General features: G+C 53.9%; 1 protein-coding gene across 1 annotated transcript; it reads right to left on the bottom strand.

Moving 5' to 3' along the window:
* Positions 1–8,423: 8,423 nt before the first annotated feature.
* Positions 8,424–12,960, bottom strand: NPPC (natriuretic peptide C). The gene is made up of 3 exons (XM_057551614.1): positions 12,764–12,960; positions 12,006–12,316; positions 8,424–8,747 (listed from the first exon to the last, which is right to left on the bottom strand). The coding sequence occupies exons 1-2, from the start codon at positions 12,851–12,853 to the stop codon at positions 12,026–12,028; spliced, it is 381 nt and encodes a 126-aa protein (XP_057407597.1). The 5' UTR covers positions 12,854–12,960; the 3' UTR covers positions 8,424–8,747; positions 12,006–12,025.
* Positions 12,961–16,438: the final 3,478 nt, after the last annotated feature.

The raw sequence follows: 16,438 nt of genomic DNA on the forward strand, positions 1-16,438 counted from the left end.
GCAGGGATCAGCGCAGGAGCCTTCAGCTTGCCCTTCGCTGCCACAAACTTTCACTGAGCATCTGTGATGTGCTGGTAACTGGGCTCGTTGCTGGGAACATTGGAACAAGAAAGACCTCATGCCTGCCCTTGAGGAACTCGCAGCCACTTTGGGGGAGCGTCTTGGTTCTGCCCAAACGGGACTGCTCTTGTGGACCGGCGAGCTGATGACCCCTCTGGCCACCCATTAGTAGGTGTCAATAGGCACAAAGACCTTTGCTGAAGGAGAAAGGAGTTTTGGGGGAGTGTTGGGAGGTGTTGGACTGGCTGTAAGGACAAAGCAAAGGACAGACAGAACGGTGTGATGAGGAAGGAGGGGATGGCCTGGGGTCACTTGTCACCCTCCACCCCTGCCCCTCCCCACATGGATTGACCTCAAGGCCCAAAGGCCAGAGAGGCTGGTGGCAGCAGCTGAAGGAGCAGCTCACGAAGATCTGACCCAGCAGCATTGCTCAGGGACCGGGGCCTCCCCGACCCCAGCCCCAGAGAGCTCAGGTGGCCTCAGTGGCGGGTTTCTGTGCCCAACAAAGCAGCATTCCTGGGGGGGCTTCGACAGCATGGCTTGGCCAGTGTCCCCTTTGAGGGCTTGTGTGCCATTGACTGTCCACCTGGAGGACAAGGAAAGAAAGTGTGTGGTGCCTCTGGGGTTTCCCTGAAGTTAGTGGGGTGATTGTGGCAGGAGGCACCGTCCTACAGGCTGCGGTAATTTGGGCATCACTGTTCATGGGACTGGGCTTTTGTTTGCAGTTTGGGAAGCCGGGCACTCAGGTGGTGGAGTGTGCATACACCTTGTCTTGTAGTAATCGTAGCTCTTCATGTGCCAGGCAAAGAGCAAAGACCCTGACACGCATCATCTCATGTCATCCTCACAGTAGCCGCACGAGGTAGGACTATTATTGCTCCCATTTTACAGAAGAGGATGCTGAGGTTTCATTTGCCCAAGCCTCCCAGCTGGAGGGGATGGTGCCAGGAAAGGGGCCCAGGTCAGCTGACATCTGGTGCTGGTCCACCCCCCTCTGCATGCAGCTTAGGAAATGCCCCTCCTGGAAAAGGTCTAGCCAAGCACAGGGCTGGGTTCTGAGAGCCTGATTTTATTCTGAGTTTCCTTTCTTGGAGTTTTTGAAATTGTTCTCCCTTTTGAAATAACCTTATTGTTTTCTACATAACAGATTTATTGAGATATAATTCACATACTACTCACTTCACGCATTTAAAATGTACATTCAATGGTTTTCAGTATATTCAGAGTGGTGTAACCATCACCACAATCAATTTTAGACTGTTTTCTTAACCCCCCAAAAGAAATCTCATACCCATTAGCAATCACTCCCTATTTCCCCTCATCCTCCCACTCCAGCCCTAGACAGTCACTCAGAATATATTTTCTGCTTCTGTAGATTTGCACGTTCTGGACCTTTCATGTACATGGAACCATACAATATGTGACTTTTGTGTCTGGCTTCTTTCACTTCGCATAATGTTTCTAAGGTTCATCTATGTTATGGCGTGTATCAGTACCTTGTTTCTTTTTATTGCCAAATAGTATTCTGTTGTGTGGCTAGACCACATTTTATTTATCCATTCACTAGTTGATGGACATTTGGGTTGTTATCACTTTTTGGTTATTATGAATAACGCTGCTGTGAACATCTCTATGTGTATATATACATGTACATACATATATAGACACGCCTATGTACATGTATACATATCTCTTCATTGCAAACAAGGCAAGTACAACCAAAAAGTACAAGAAATAAAAAGTCAGAGCCACCTGAAATCCCTCATCTAGAGGTAATTGTTGTCACCATTTGGCCAACATCCTGCCAGATGTCATCCCATTTCAAGCCTCAGAAATGATCTAAACCGTTTCTTTGAATTTGGGCCCAGCTTCCTCCACTCTCATGGGTCATGGATCATGCAGGAGGCTGACAGCAGTCCCCCCAACCCCAGGCCTTCCATGGAAAGATGCTGAGGGCTCTTTGGGCCAATTCTCTCCACTGGGGGTGTGGAGGGGGTGTGGGTGCATCCCAGGGCCTGGGAAGAAAGTATGTGTGTATATAATACTATCATACTTTTATTAACACAGACGTGCTTGTATTTAATGTTCAGATACCTAATTATACCCAAGTTTTTACTGATGGGGTGCTTTCAGTCATGAAAAGGAGGTAGATCCGAGCAGAGGTAGATCCTTCCGCAGGAGGCTGTCTAAAGCTCCCAGTTCTCCATGCTGCCTGAGCCCTGGCGGCGGCGGCGGCAGCTCGCCTGCCTCGCCTTTCTTTGCTCACATCCGGAATTCACACCAGTACCGGTGTCCACAGACCAACTGACCCGAGCAGTAAGCCGGGAGAGGGAGCCCCGCAGCGCTTTCCAGGGCTCAAAGCCCACCCGGGGTCCCCTATCTCAGCCTGCGCACCCAAGCCTGGGGTCCATCCGCCCCCATCGACACAGGCTCCACGCGGCACTCTGATGCCCAGCCTTTCTCGCCAGCACCCTCAGGCTTGTCTGACTTTGTCCCTGGGGAGCCCTTGATGCTCCCAGCGCTGTCGCGCCCCCTGGTGTCCATCCGAGTGGAGCGCCTTCTCTGACCCTCTTGGATCAAACAACTAGGACCCCTGGAACCCTGTTTCTGTCCTGCTCATAGCCGAAGCCTTAAGGCCCCAGCAGATGAGACAAAGCGAGAGAAGACCTCGGAGAGATGCCTCGGAGAGCCGGCCAGCCCCAGAGAGGACAGGTCTGTCCATTCTCCAGCTCCGGATCTGCGGCTCGTCGGCCAGAGAAGGATGCGCGGCAGCTCCGTTTGCCTCTCGGGAGCGCAGCGCAGAGCCGGTGCCTGCACCGCCGCTCGGGGAAATGAAAGGGTTGGCAAACTCTGGGGAGGAAGCGCACGTATGCTGCCCCGTGTAATGCACAGCGCCCATACTGGCCCGACACACACACACACGCACACACACACCCCAACACAGGGGCTGAAATTCAAACCTCACACCCGTGGGAGGGGCCCGGGCAGCCACGGAGAACAGGCAGGGGGCAGAGAAGCCAGCCCAGACTAAGACGTGTGCAGTGGGGCCGTGTCTGGAGAAGGGCGTTAGGGTGGAAAGTCAAAATATCTGATGGACATGGGGGAACAAAAAGAACGCTGAAGGTATTTTGGAGTGAGGTTGTTTTGGTAGTTGTAACAGTCCAGTTAAGGAGACTGTCCTCAGATTATGTTAATGGAGACCCAGAAAGGGCAGAAGAGGTCAGGGGAGAAGCAAATGGGCTAAATTCTTTGTCTCTCTTGTGAAGGAGCTCAAAGTTATTGTTTGTGATTTTGATTCTGGTAATAATATAAATGTGGGTTTAATAATTTTCATGAAAAACTAAATGGAACCACTAACAGAATTAAAAACAGGATGTCTACTTTCCAAATCATTGCAGATTAAAGCAAGCACCATAGTCTACAGAAGAAAAAAAATTCAATTAAAAGGAACAAAAAAATTAAAGAAGCTTAAAAACACAAAGTCAAAATTCAGATAAAGAAGTTGGGCCAAGCGTGAGCAATAATGACAATAAATGTGAACAATCTAGTTTTCTTATTAAAAGGCAGAACGTCTCAAATTACATATATTTTAATCTAATACATTACAAACACACCTAAATTAAAAAAAAAAAAAAAACAGAGAGGGAAAGAATCAAAGCTTGGGCAAAGACATCAAGCACAAATAAAAATAAAGTAGGGCTGATAACGTTCACATCAGGTAAAGGAGAATTTCCTAGGGAGTGTATGGCGCACAGCGAAGGAACTCTAAGTGTTGGCTACGTGTGGGTGTAGGCGCTCGCTCCTGCTCGCTAAAGTGCAGGTCTCCTCCATTTCTGGGCACGAGGGAGGACTGCACTTCCTCAGCCCCTCAAAGTAGGGCATGGTCACGTGACTTGCTTTGGCCAATTAAGTGTGACTATAAGTCTCTGGCATCCTGTCTGGGTAGAAGCCCCCGGTTGCTTGACCTCCCAGCAGGCTCTCTTCCGTGTCGCATCAACTGAAGAAAAATTCCTTGATTTGGAGGTGCAGCACTGAGCCATTGTATGGTAAGGAGTTGCCCTGAAGGACTGCTCAGCTCCGTAACAGACTTTGTGCAAGCAGGAAATAAATATTTTAAGCCACTGCATTTTGGCTGTTGTTTGTTACTGCAGCATAACCTCACATTTCCTATCTAATACCCATATTAATACTGAAATTTTATGCACTGAATAAATAACAACTATATGACTATTAAAATATAAAGATAGCTTTTTTTTTTAATTTAATTTTTTTTGGCTGTGTTGGGTCTTCGTTTCTGTGCGAGGGCCTTCTCTAGTTGAGGCAAGTGGGGGCCACTCTTCATCGCGGTGCGCGGGCCTCTCACTATCACGGCCTCTCTTGTTGCAGAGCACAGGCTCTAGACGCGCAGGCTCAGTAATTGTGCCTCACGGGCCTAGTTGCTCCGCGGCATGTGGGATCTTCCCAGACCAGGGCTCGAACCCATGTCCCCTGCATTGGCAGGCAGACTCTCAACCACTGCGCCACCAGGGAAGCCCAAAATATAAAGATAAATAAATACTGTATGATTTCACTTATATGTGGAATCTCAAAAATAAACGAATAAACGCAACAAACAGAAACAGACTCATAGATATGGAGGACAAACTGGTGGTTGCTGGTGGGGAGGGCTGTGGGGGGATGAGTGAAATAGGTGAGGGAGATTAAGAGGTACAAACTTGCAGCTATAAAATAAATAATTAACAGGGTTGTAATATACAGCATAAGGAATATGGTCAGTGATATTGTAATCGTTTTGTAGGATGACAGATGGTAACTAGACGTATTGTGATCATTTTGTAATGTAGAAGAATATCAAATCACTATGTTGTACACCTGGGACGAATATAATATTGTAAGTCAATTATAAAGAATAATAACAATAAAAAGAAAAACTATAAGGATAAATAGAAAAAAATCACATTTTTCCAACATCATTATCAGTCTTCAGTGGGGCACGGAGGGAGGGACGTGGATGGTGTAGGTGGTGTGGAGGGAGCACCAGTGACCCTCCAGCCAAGCTCAGTAAAGGTGTGAATGTGGGGCAACTCCTAGAACAGGAGCTGCCAGTCACACAGTGCCCACACTTGGGACTCAGTCAATCCTTTGTCTCCTGCATTCAAGACAATCACCTGCCTCCAGGGAGGTGATATCAGCCCCCATACCTGCTGCAGGCCTCATCCCTGCTAGAGGAAGGTGCCGGACCCCTGCCTCAAGCCAAATCCCTCTTGCGCTTTGTGATTCTGTCTGCCTCCCACCTTACCCACCCTGGCAGGCAACTCCTGCAGGCCACCTGACCCGGGTTCCCCTGCTGGCTGGCTCCTGGTGGGTTTAGCCAATTGGAGGCACGAGCGAGAGGCTGGGCGGGGTGGGGAGAGAAGTTGGGGTATTTCTCCCTCATTCCACCCTGCACCGTGGCACAGTTCCAACCCCAGGACAGTTTCTCCCTTCATCCTGGGCTTCCCACCAGCTCCTCCGTCACACCGGCCCACACCTCTGTAGATGGTCCCTTGGGTTAAGCCTCTTCATGTAAACCGTCTGAGTCAAATCCCATTTCTGATGGGACCCTGACTTTTCTCCCTCTCTAACTGGGGTTGGGGCTCCTCAGTCCGTCCCCCACCACCCGCGTGGGTGAAGAGCTCTTCCTATGGAAGAGCAAGGCTCTGGCCGTGTCCGGATATCGTGGCCTCTCTGATTACCCCCAGAGCCTCCTCTGCTTGTGTGCAGCCCCATTTTGGACCACGCGTTTGGCACCCGGGGAGGACCTCTCCTATCTCAGGCAGAGGAGGGAAGGCAGACTCCTGGAAGCTGCCTGGCGGAGGACCTGGAAGCTCTGCCTCACCTCCATGGTGGGCGCAGGGTGGTACCTCCCTGGCACGGGCTCGAGAGACGGGGCCTCTCCTGCAGGTGTGTTCGGGAGCCCGAGGTGGGGTTCCTGGGCCCAGTCCTGCCGAGCCAGGCTCCTCCATGCCACCAGCTGTAGCACCAGGCAGACTCCCCCATTCCCCAGCCTGACTCCCCAATAACCGAGTGCTTCGGGGAAGGGAGGGGCTTCCTCCGGAACACCCCCAGGCCTGAGGCCTTCCAGCACCTGTATCTCTCTTCGCCTCTGCCTAACCCTGTTGGTCTTTCGCAGTGAACCGTCTAACAGTGCAGGGGTACCGGCCCCGTCCCGAGGACCAGGGCTCCAGTGAGGCCCATCCCCTGAGCTGGTCGGGGCTGCTGTGCTCACCCCGGTGAGAGAAGCTGCAGGGTCTCCAGCAGCTCTGGAGGTGAGTTGCTCATGCAGAGGGACGAGCCCAAGATACAGCCCGGAGCTACTGGAAGCCTTGGGCAGTACCACCACCCGGGTAATCTCTGGGGGTTTCAAAACTTTTCCTGGTACTGATGGACTCTCTGTTGGTCCTTCCCCGGCTTTCCAGCAGAAACTCGTGGCTGGGATGACGTGTCCCCGTAGCTGCCGAGGAAGCCGTCGGAGGACTTCAGGTTTGGATGTCAAGGAGGACTTGCGTTCTGGCGACGTCCTACGCCAACAGGTTGAGGGGCTGGCCTCCACCAGCGGGAGGCTGAACTGGCAACAGAGAGGCGTGCATGTTGTTTGCAGCTAATTCAGGGATGAGAGCTACTTGGGAGGAGAGCATGTGTCGCTTGGGCCTGAGGATCCTGGCAACCCAGATACTGTCCACGGAGAAAAGCTTTAGCTTCCGGTGGCGGCTCCCTGAGTCCCAGAATTCTCCGCCCCTTTTGCCTCTGGGCTTTGGAAGATGTGCCTGCCTCACCATCAGCAAAGCCCACAGAGTGCCCACCACCTTCCTGCTCCTGCAACGCCCCTCAGCATCCCCTGGCACGGGGTCTACAGACAGCACAGTGAACTGAGGCACTGGCGAGCCCTGGGTGCTGGAGGCCCTCACCCTCACTGACCTGGCACCTGAGTTCTGAGCCACAGAAGCGGGGTGAGGGAAGGAAGATAGCCACGCAGTAGAGAGCTCAGCCCAAAGAAGGGCCCTGGGGCAGTGGCGGAAGCTGAGGAGTGGGAAGGGCGCGCCTTCCCCAGCTGGAACATGTCTTCAAAGCTGTTTCCTCACCCAGGTGAGGTCACTGTGTCGGCCGCTGACCCACCTGAGAACCTGCTGCTGAGGGAAGAGAGGTCAAGGGCTCGGATGCCAGCAGAAAAGCCAGGTGCCACTGGCCACCTCCCGTCCCACCAGAGCCAAATTTCCTCTGGAGATACTCGGCTGGGCCTGCTGACCCCATGTCTTTGGGGCCACAATGCTCCCAATCCCCCTGAGAGGGGTCGTGCTCACCTGGTGGAACCAGCGCCAAAGGCTCTTTTAGTCCTTGTTTTCACCAAAGGAGGGACAGAAGACAGAGGGGGAATGCACAGGAGAGTCACATACCAAGGATGGAGTGAGATTAGCTCGGAATTATTTAAGTTTCCTGCTGGTTTCAGGAAAAGAGATTCTAAATAGTCATAATTCCTCATGCAAGACTCCATAGGAACCATAATTGTTAGCAGCTTCAGGTGAAAAGAAAACACAACCCCCTCGAAAAGCACACTGCACTATGCAAATAGGAAACCTGATAATACGTCCTCTTTCTTTCTGAGCTCCTTGGCCTCAGGCCCCCACTGAGCCTGGTCCGCGCTACGAGGAAAAACGACCCGCCCCATGCTTCCCGGAGCTGAGATTCATAAGGTAACCAGACCAGATTCCGCAAGATATATGGAAACCTTCTAAATCTCCCCAAAGCAGAAAGGAGGTTTTCAGTGAGTTGTTTCCTTTAATAACAGAGAGAAGATGGAGTAGAATTAGAGGCCCTCAGTCAGCTAAATTCAATTTTAATTTAATTCACCGCATCTGACTTCTCAGCTGTCCCGTGCTCTGAGCAGCTTCCTGACCTGGCCGAGCTGGTCAGAATCACTTGGGACAAAAGCCACATGGCCAATCCTATCCCTGGAGGTCGGAGTCAGTAGATCAGAGGGTGGATAGGGGCAGGAATCTGTATTTTTAACAAGATTCCTGGGGGATTCTGATACAAATCAACCCAGAATAGGGAACCGGCTGCTAGATCTATTTAGACGCAAAAGCCTTGTCTCCGCGTTCTCCCTCCTCCTCAGACTAATTCTTAAAAAAAAAGTGCAATGAGTAAATAAAGACAGCTTTCAAGATGTTCATGGAATGACTTTTTTTTTTACATTTTTCAACTAGTTAAGACAAAAACATTACAATGATTGACTTCTTTCATTTAGTTACATAAATAAAATTTTTATAAATATCTCTTTATAAACAATATAAATAGCTTTACAACATAAATACATTTATGCATGACATGAATTTACAAACAGCAATGTTTTACAGCTGGTTTTGTCAGTCTCTTAAAAACTGTCCCTTGTCATCACGTCGGTGTAGGTGTGTGTGTTTTGTGTATATAATATATATAATATATAACTTTTTATTTTTCATTAAAAAAAACAAACAATAAAGTCATACCCCCTCCCTAAATAATAATAAAACAGCTGGTGTTGTGTATTCCCAGTACCAGGAAAAAAAAAAAAAAGAAATGTAAAAGCCACATTGCGCTGGAGGTGCTTCCAGATGCTGGGAGGCTGATGACCAAGGATGACCTCAGCAAAACGGAGCAAGTTCCCAATCCTGAAACACAGAGGGGCCAAGGGACACTCAGCTGAGACAGCCCAGCCTGCACGGCACTTCTAGAACCTTCCTCCCTTTCCTGCTGTAGCGGGAGGCAAAATCCCTCCACATTTGCCCTACAGGCCCTGACGAAGGCCTTCCTGCAGAGGAAAAAGGGCCCTTCCACTCAGCGCCTCTCCAAGTCCTCATCCATCGCCTGCTGTGTCCTTGGCACTTCCTGCCTCAGCACAGGTGGAACCAGAAAGTCAGCCAGCCCTCCTCCCCCTCTGGCTAAGTGCAGGCCTTGCCCTTGGCTCTCAGTGAGACACAGTGAGGGAAAGGGAATGGAAAATGCACCCTGCCCCCCGCCCCGGCCCAGCTCTATTTTTTGCTACAATACAAACCCTCCGTCAGGTGCTTTACGTGTCTGGGGGATGGCGGAGGGAAGGGGGAGAGAAGCATCTGAAGATTTGGGAAATCTGGGCTCAAATCCCAACTCTGAATGTTACTTCCTGGATGGCCCTGCATAGCTTTGAGTATCGCTTTCCTCAACCATAAAATGGGATAATAGCCACCTCCCAGGGCTGGCTTTAAGATTCAACAGTGGGCCACACACTGGGCATTGGCAGAGTGTCTGGGTCACAGCTGCCCATAAATAGCACTTCCTTCCCCAGCTGGCTTCTCCTCAGAAAGGGTCCCCTTCAGAATCAGAGGAAATGGTGTGTCACACCGGCCCTGGGGAAATGAGTGGTCGTGCTGGGTTTGCTGGCTCGTGAGTTGGCAGAGTCATTTGATGAGGGCTGCACCCAGTCTCTGCTAATGGGTGTGTGGGTACTCGGGGGCCAGAGGAAGGCTTCCTCCTGAGACAGGGGGGTGCCCTCCCAGAGGACAGTCCGGGCAGAGGGACCCTGGGCCTCAAGGCCTTGATGAACTCTTCCCCAACCCCCTTCTCTGCCGTCCCATATGTTTAAGCAGAGGACAGATGTCTGTGATGTCCCTGGGCCCCATGGGCAACGTGTTCATCCAGGCATCCTCCACACCTCATCCCTGCCATTAGCATTTTATAATCAAGGCTATAACCATCAGCGACAGTCATTATGGCAGCTGGTTAGAGCCAAAGTCAACTCCTGTGTAGAGAAATGGCCACAGCCTCGGAACAGCTTTCATTAATGGGAAAACCCTAAGCTGTCTTTCTCTTTTAAGCCCAGTGAGATACCCTAGACATCTCCACTAGGAGGTTGCAGGCAGCAGGAAGGATGCTCTGCCTTCTCACGGGGCTGGGGGTGAGGGTGGGGTGGAGAAGGTTAAAGGTGTTGGAGGTGGGCATTCAGCTAAAAGAGAACTTCCAGGAGGTTGACAAACTTCCCTGGTCAAAGGGGTCAAGAAGTCTTAGCAACCTGGATTCCCCCTGCAGAGTACCTCTCTCCACGAACACCTGGTACCCACAGACAGCCTCATCCAAGAACAAGGGGTCTATGGGGACGTGCATGCCAGGCACTTGCCAGGACCTCATCTCCTGCTAACTCATAGAATAACATTTGTTTGGATTCTAAAGTTTGAACTTGGTGCTTAACTCACAAATTGAAAATTTGACGCCTGTAGCTCCATCTCTTCATTGTTGAGACAGGAGAGAATAGAACAAACCCATCACGATGGTAGCGTCTAAAGGCTGGTCCACTAGCGCAAAAATCATGGCAAGTCAAGATCTCAGACAAACGAAGCCCCTGCAGGAGGAGCACACAGCCTGGCCAAGTCTGGCTGCAGAGAGGAAGGACACCAGCTAAATGCTAGGGCAGGCGGGCGAGGAGTGCTCCTAAGCTGGGTGGGGCAGGTTTTCCGGGTCACTGACAGACATTTTAAAGAGCCCCTTTGGGTATCCTGCAGACCCCAGATCATCTTAGGCTAGTGTCCGGCCCTTAAGTTGCTCATGAGTTAATTTGGGGAGGTAAATAGGTTCACAAACAACCATAGCTCAGGTGAAAAAGTTTTCTGTGTAGTAAAAAAGGCTCAGGCATTGCACTAGAGACCTTCAAAGATGGGCGCTCTTGTCTTTTGGGGGAAGACAGTGTAGACACTGATAAGGCTTCTGGGGTGAGAGAACAGCTTGGCCTGCAGTGGGACAGAAAGACTGTGGGACAGGGAATGACAGCAGCTGGCTGCAGGCAAGGCTGGACACCAGGAGGTCAGATTCGAAATCACCTGAATGTCAGTTCCAGAGGTTGGGATGTTGTTTCTCCATGGGTACTGATGGGCAGCAGGAATGAAGAGGAGTGGGGAAAGGAGGGAAGGACATTTTCCGCACTACCTTGCCAGGGGTGCAGCACCCGGCAGGGGCTGAAGGTAGCACAGGGGTTTCCAGCCTGGTGGAGGCGGAGGAGGCCATACCAGAAACCCAGGTATGGGGCCTAGGCATGGTGGGGGTGGGGGGGAGGGGGGAGGGGGGAGGGTGGGGCGGGGCTCAGTTTGGGACATGTTGAGTTTCAGGTTGGGGCAAAAAAATAGATTTATTTTAGTTTCTTTTTCCTTGTCCTAGAATAGTGCCACGAACACTGAGGTTCGATCCTGAAGTCACACGGATTGCAGCAGCGTCAGGACCCTGGACAGACCAGTTTGCCCACGGCCATGGTTTAGAGAAGGGACAAGAATCAGAATGCTCTGGGGCAGAAATTCTCCCGGGTGATGCTAACAAATGGCTGTTCTCCCTACTGTGAGGCGGCAGGTATCGCTCCAAGTCCGTCCCATTACAGGGACAACAGACCCAGGGAGCTGTCCTGACCGCTGGGCTGCTTACTGCCCAGCACCATGATGCAGTGGCTAGCAGATCAACGTACCCTTGACTTGTATGTATGCCTTTCCTCCTCTGCTCCCACTAACCCAGGATCAGCCCTCAATCCCCCCAGTTGGAGAACTGGGGCCCGTGTTGCTGGTTGCCTTATGGTCCTGGGGTGGGTAGGACCCTCCTCCCAAGCTGTCTCTGTTTCTCCAGAGGGAGCCAGGTGGGTTCATCCATGCTGAGCCATTTCTGACCTTGCCAAAGTTCCCTGACCACTTTATCCCTCACTTTCTCCATCTGTAAAATGGGATGATAAATGGTGTTGGGGGCAAATATCTAGCACACACACTCAATCTTGTGCCCAGATGGTCTGGCTGGGAGGCGGAAAGGTCCAGGGGATCAGAGAGGAACCGGCCTGCGGGAGGGGGTGCAGGCTTGGTTCTGGGGGGCTTCACGGGAAGCTGGGTGTGCAAGAGCTCCCGGCGGCCGGGGTTGGTGGTACTCACCGCCGCCAGGGGTCGCCGCACTAACATCCCAGGCCGCTCATGGAGCCGATCCTGTCCAGCTTGAGGCCGAAGCAGCCCTTGGACAAACCCTTCTTGTTGCCTCCCTTGTATTTGCGCGCGTTGGGGTGCTCTTGCAGAAGACGGGCCCACGCCGCCCGAGACTTGGTGTCCACGCGCAGGTCCCGGAGCAGTCGCGACCGGTCGCCCTTGGGATTGGCGCCGCCGCCCCCGGGAGTCTTGTCGCCCTTCTTCTGACCTCCGCCCGCAGCCTGGGGCTCGGCCACCTCCTCCCCTGGCGGAGTGCGCGGGACCTGTCCGAAGGAAAGAACGCGCAGGTGAAGGGACGCACCGCGGCAGCGCGGGGGACTTTGCGGGGCCGCTGGTGCTCCAGCCCGACACTCCGGCCAGCGCGGTTTGTCCCTTTCGAGTCCTGAGCGCGCCCCCAGAGGTGCCGGACAGCTCGGCCCTGCATCCACCTGCCACGCGGCCGCCGTTGTCCGCTCCTTCGGGGAGCCCCTTGCCCTCCTCTCCTTTGCCCCTTGCCGGGCTGACCACACTGAGGCAGAGGCTGCGCATTTGTCGATGCTCTCCCGAGTCCGGGCTTCGAGGGCTCCCCAGCTCTCACCCGCGCACATCTCAGGGGAGGGAGAGAGCCGCCTTCCCGCCCCCTCTGCTCCCTCCGGCGGGCCACACCCTCCTAGACCCCCTAGCCCTACCACCGCCCCTCACCGTTCCGACGTCCCTGCGACAGCACCCACCTTCGGCGGCGCCCCGGGCTTGGCTTCGGAGGGCCGGAGCGAGAGTAGCGCGAGCAGCAGGGCGCAGGCCAGCAGCTGGGAGAGGTGCATGGTGCCCGTGGGGTGGCTGGGCGCAGACCGGCGGCAGCAAGGGTGCGCGGGGCCGGCGGGCAGACGGGCAGGCGAGCGCGGAGCAGGCTGGCCGGGCTGCGACGCGGGTGCGGGTCCCAGTGCTGCGCAGCGCCTGCTGGGTGCGCTCTGAGCCCGCGGCTCCGCTCGCGCCTTTATAATCCAACCTGCCGCTGATGTCATCCTCCCGCCCACAGGGCAGCCCGGGCCAATGGCACTCGCGCCGAGGGCCGGGAGGGGTCCGCGGGGGCTCCCCCTCTGCCCCCACCCTCATCCCACCCCGGAGGGATCCCGCGGCTCGGCGGGCTCTCTCCCGACTGCGCTCCAAGCTGCAAAGCGGCGCGCACAAGGGAACTCGAATTGCAGGGAGCGCGCCCTGGCATGCCAAGCGTTCGTGCGCCCGCTGCCCTGCGCACAAGGTTGGACCTCAGCACACACGCTCTTCCTGGAAAGGATCAGTTTCCCTCTTTGCAAGTGCAAAGACAGGCTCAGAGGAATTAAGTAACTTGCCCAAAGTCACACAGCCAGAAAGTTGGCACAGCCCGAAATCCACGCAGATCTGCCTTGTTGCCAATCTCTTCCCGGGGCACCTGACAGGCGCGAGGCCTGGCGCTGCGGCTCCACATTTCACCTGCTCGCCGGGACAGTAATTCAGATCGCACCGACGCCTTTAGGTTGGGGAGGCAGAGGATGGGGCCGGAGGTCCGGGAGGTAGGCACAGAGAGAGCGGGGTTTGCCCGGGGCCGCAGGGGAGAGCGCAAGTCCTTCGCCGGAGAGTGCGAGCTTTTCGCCTGCGGGTGTGTGTGGGAGCGAAACGCGAACGAGATGCGAGTGTTCATGCGTGTGTGCGGCAGCATCTTGGTCCCGCCGCTGTGGCTCTAAGTGCGCCCTCAGCCCGGGCCGGCCCTACAGAACGTCCGCGGGTCTGACCCGCCAGATGGCTTCCTTCTGCACCGACGGGTGCGCGCCTGACCTTGACTGCACCCACTCGAGGATCCGCAGCGTGGGGCTGTCCGCTCCAGTGGCCTGTGCACCTGCACAGTCTGGGGAGGGAGCTTTACCCAGCGCCGAGCCCAGTCTGGTTTCTGTGAGCCGTAACAGGTGGTCGCCTTCGCGTTTTCTGCCGCAGAGTGGTCCCTACCATAGTTGTGGGAACACGCCCAAGTATCGCTGCTGCTCACGATTCCCTCTCCTTGCGCAGGGCGTCCCGGTCCCTCGGGTTCTGAGGAGTCCTTCGGGATGGGCCGCGGAGGCAGAGAACCATAAGAATTGAGTGAGATGCAGGAATCTATGACTCCCCTGCCTCCGGAGCAGGGGACTCGGCTGGAGAGCGGAGAGTAGGGGAGCGCTTGCGGACCCCAAGCGCCAAGACTACCCTGAGGGTTGGAGGCACCTGGACGACCTTTTTCGGGGAAAGGAAGCTGTACCCCCGGGGGGAACGCCACAGGAATCAAGAGGGGCCAGGAGAACCAAGTGTCATGCGGTGGATCCCACAGCAAAGCCTGAGCCCAGAGCCGGGAGGCAATGCCAATCCCTCTGCTTTCTCTTTCCCACCCTGGCATTCTGTGCCGGAAAGTGGAGGTCCCTTTGTTTAGGAAATAACCTACACCTGAGGCCTGAGTGTGGGGTAGCAGAATCTCCTGAACTCCAAGATGATCCAGGCATCAGCAGGGCATCCTTTGTATTCTGGTGAGTTGACGCATCACCTCCGGGCAGCCAGCCTGATTGCCTCCGCATGGTAACAACCATAGAGGGGCACCAGTCTTTCATTTGAGGAGAAAGGAAGAGGTATAAGAAGGGGAAGAGGCAGGGAGCTCCAGGTGGAAGATGGAAGTCCCCTCTCCTCTTTGTCTACTGGACAAAGAGGAATGTTACCAATCTGGAACTTCTTTGAGACTTGCTTTGTTTATACAGGTTTAAGGAGCCAGGCAGATTGATTCTTTTCTTTGTTTTATTAATAAATAAATAAATTTATTTATTTATTTATTTATTTATTATTTATTTATTTATTTATGGGTGTGCTGGGTCTTCGTTGCTGCCCGCAGGCTTTCTCTAGTTGTGGTGACTGGGGGCTACTCTTCGTTGCGGTGCGCAGGCTTCTCATTGCGGTGGCTTCTCTTGTTTCAGAGCACGGGCCTTAGAGTGAGTGGGCTTCAGTACTTGTGGCACATGGGCTTCAGTAGTTGTGGCTCGCGGGCTCTAGAGCGCAGGCTCAGTAGTTGTGGTGCAGGGGCTTAGTTGCTCTGCGGCATGTGGGATCCTCCCAGACCAGGGATCGAACCCATGTCCCCTGCACTGGCAGGCGGATTCTCAACCACTGTGCCACCAGGGAAGCCCCGGATTGATTCTTGAGCCAGGCACTGGACTGGCTTCCAGGGAGCAAGAGGTCCATCCTCTGAAACCCCTTATTGAGGACAGGTTGGAAGCTTCCAGTGTCCCATGGGCACCTCCTTCTGTCCGAATATCTGCAGGCTGGTTCTTCCTGTCTTCTTGGTGACAGCTGGGTAACCATCTAGGTCTCCTCTCTCTTTGAGCTTTGAGACTAAGTACAATAAACTGACCCCGCCCCAGTGTGGACAGAACCAACACCTGGGAATCTACCTCCCCTCTTTGGAAGAGGAATCTTCTGGTGAGCCCTCACTTCTGACCACTGGCCTGTGGTCATTTGGGGCAGATCAGATCTTGGAAGAGTTAACTGCGGCCTGAGGCTTCCCTGGGGCAGACCATGGAGCAGCTCCTGCTTAGCTGGGGCTTCGGAGGTGGGATGGATGATGCCGGAGGCACCTTCAGGGAAGGAGAGAGTCAGTGCATGACCGCCTTGGCAACTGAAGGTTTCACCTCCTCCTCGGTTTCTTTGCCCAGGAAGCTGCAGAGAAGGTTCTCTCTTTCCCCTAGGCCTAGACTGGGGACTCAGGTCACTTCTTCCTGCTTTTCACTCATGAGGTTTGCTCCTTCTTGCTCTGCAGGGGCCAGGCCTGGGAAAGTTGGACCCACTGAGCAGCTGAACATGAGCTGTTTGTGGCACTTTATTGAATGCTCAGTGTGAAAACTCCTCCTAATGGCAAAGGAGAGAGAAAAGGCCACTGGGCCTTAGGAGCCTGGCAGTTCTGTAGGGAATCTTGTCATTTGTCAATTATCCATCCACTGATTCCCCAAGTATTCACTGAGCATCCGTGCAGCCTGTGGGGTTCCATCCTGGCAGGGAAGACCCCCCTCAACCCAGGCAGCAGGCACTAGCTTTGTAGGCCAAAAAGGACAATGGCAGGGAGGGAGGACAGCTTCCCCAGCTTGGGCTAGCAGGGCAGGCTTCCTGGAGAAGGGAAAGTCTGTGCTGATCTGGGAAAGGAGACCCGGCAGGCAGGAGGAGAGAAAGGAAAGAGGAGGGAAACCCAGATGGAAAACAGAGTGATTCCCTTTGGGCTAATGGGGGGAAGGCACCCAGGCTTAGCGGGGTGCAGTAAAAGAAAACATAAGTGCCCAGAGTTAGGGAAAGAAGGGGGAGGGGGCTTCAGGTAGGAGTGCCCAGAGGAGGCAGGCTTGGGAGAGAGGCAAGTAGGTTCTAGAGGC

The sequence above is a fragment of the Balaenoptera acutorostrata genome, chromosome 8 (assembly GCF_949987535.1).
Source record: "Balaenoptera acutorostrata chromosome 8, mBalAcu1.1, whole genome shotgun sequence".
NCBI lineage: Eukaryota > Metazoa > Chordata > Mammalia > Artiodactyla > Balaenopteridae > Balaenoptera > Balaenoptera acutorostrata.

Bases quoted from the DNA above. Each gene is read 5' to 3' on its own strand.
- NPPC (XM_057551614.1), bottom strand. From the start codon at position 12,853: ATGCACCTCTCCCAGCTGCTGGCCTGCGCCCTGCTGCTCGCGCTACTC. The intron at 12,317-12,763 runs GTGGGTGCTGTC...TCCTTCGGACAG, and splicing joins AGCCCGGGGCGCCGCCGAAG to GTCCCGCGCACTCCGCCAGG.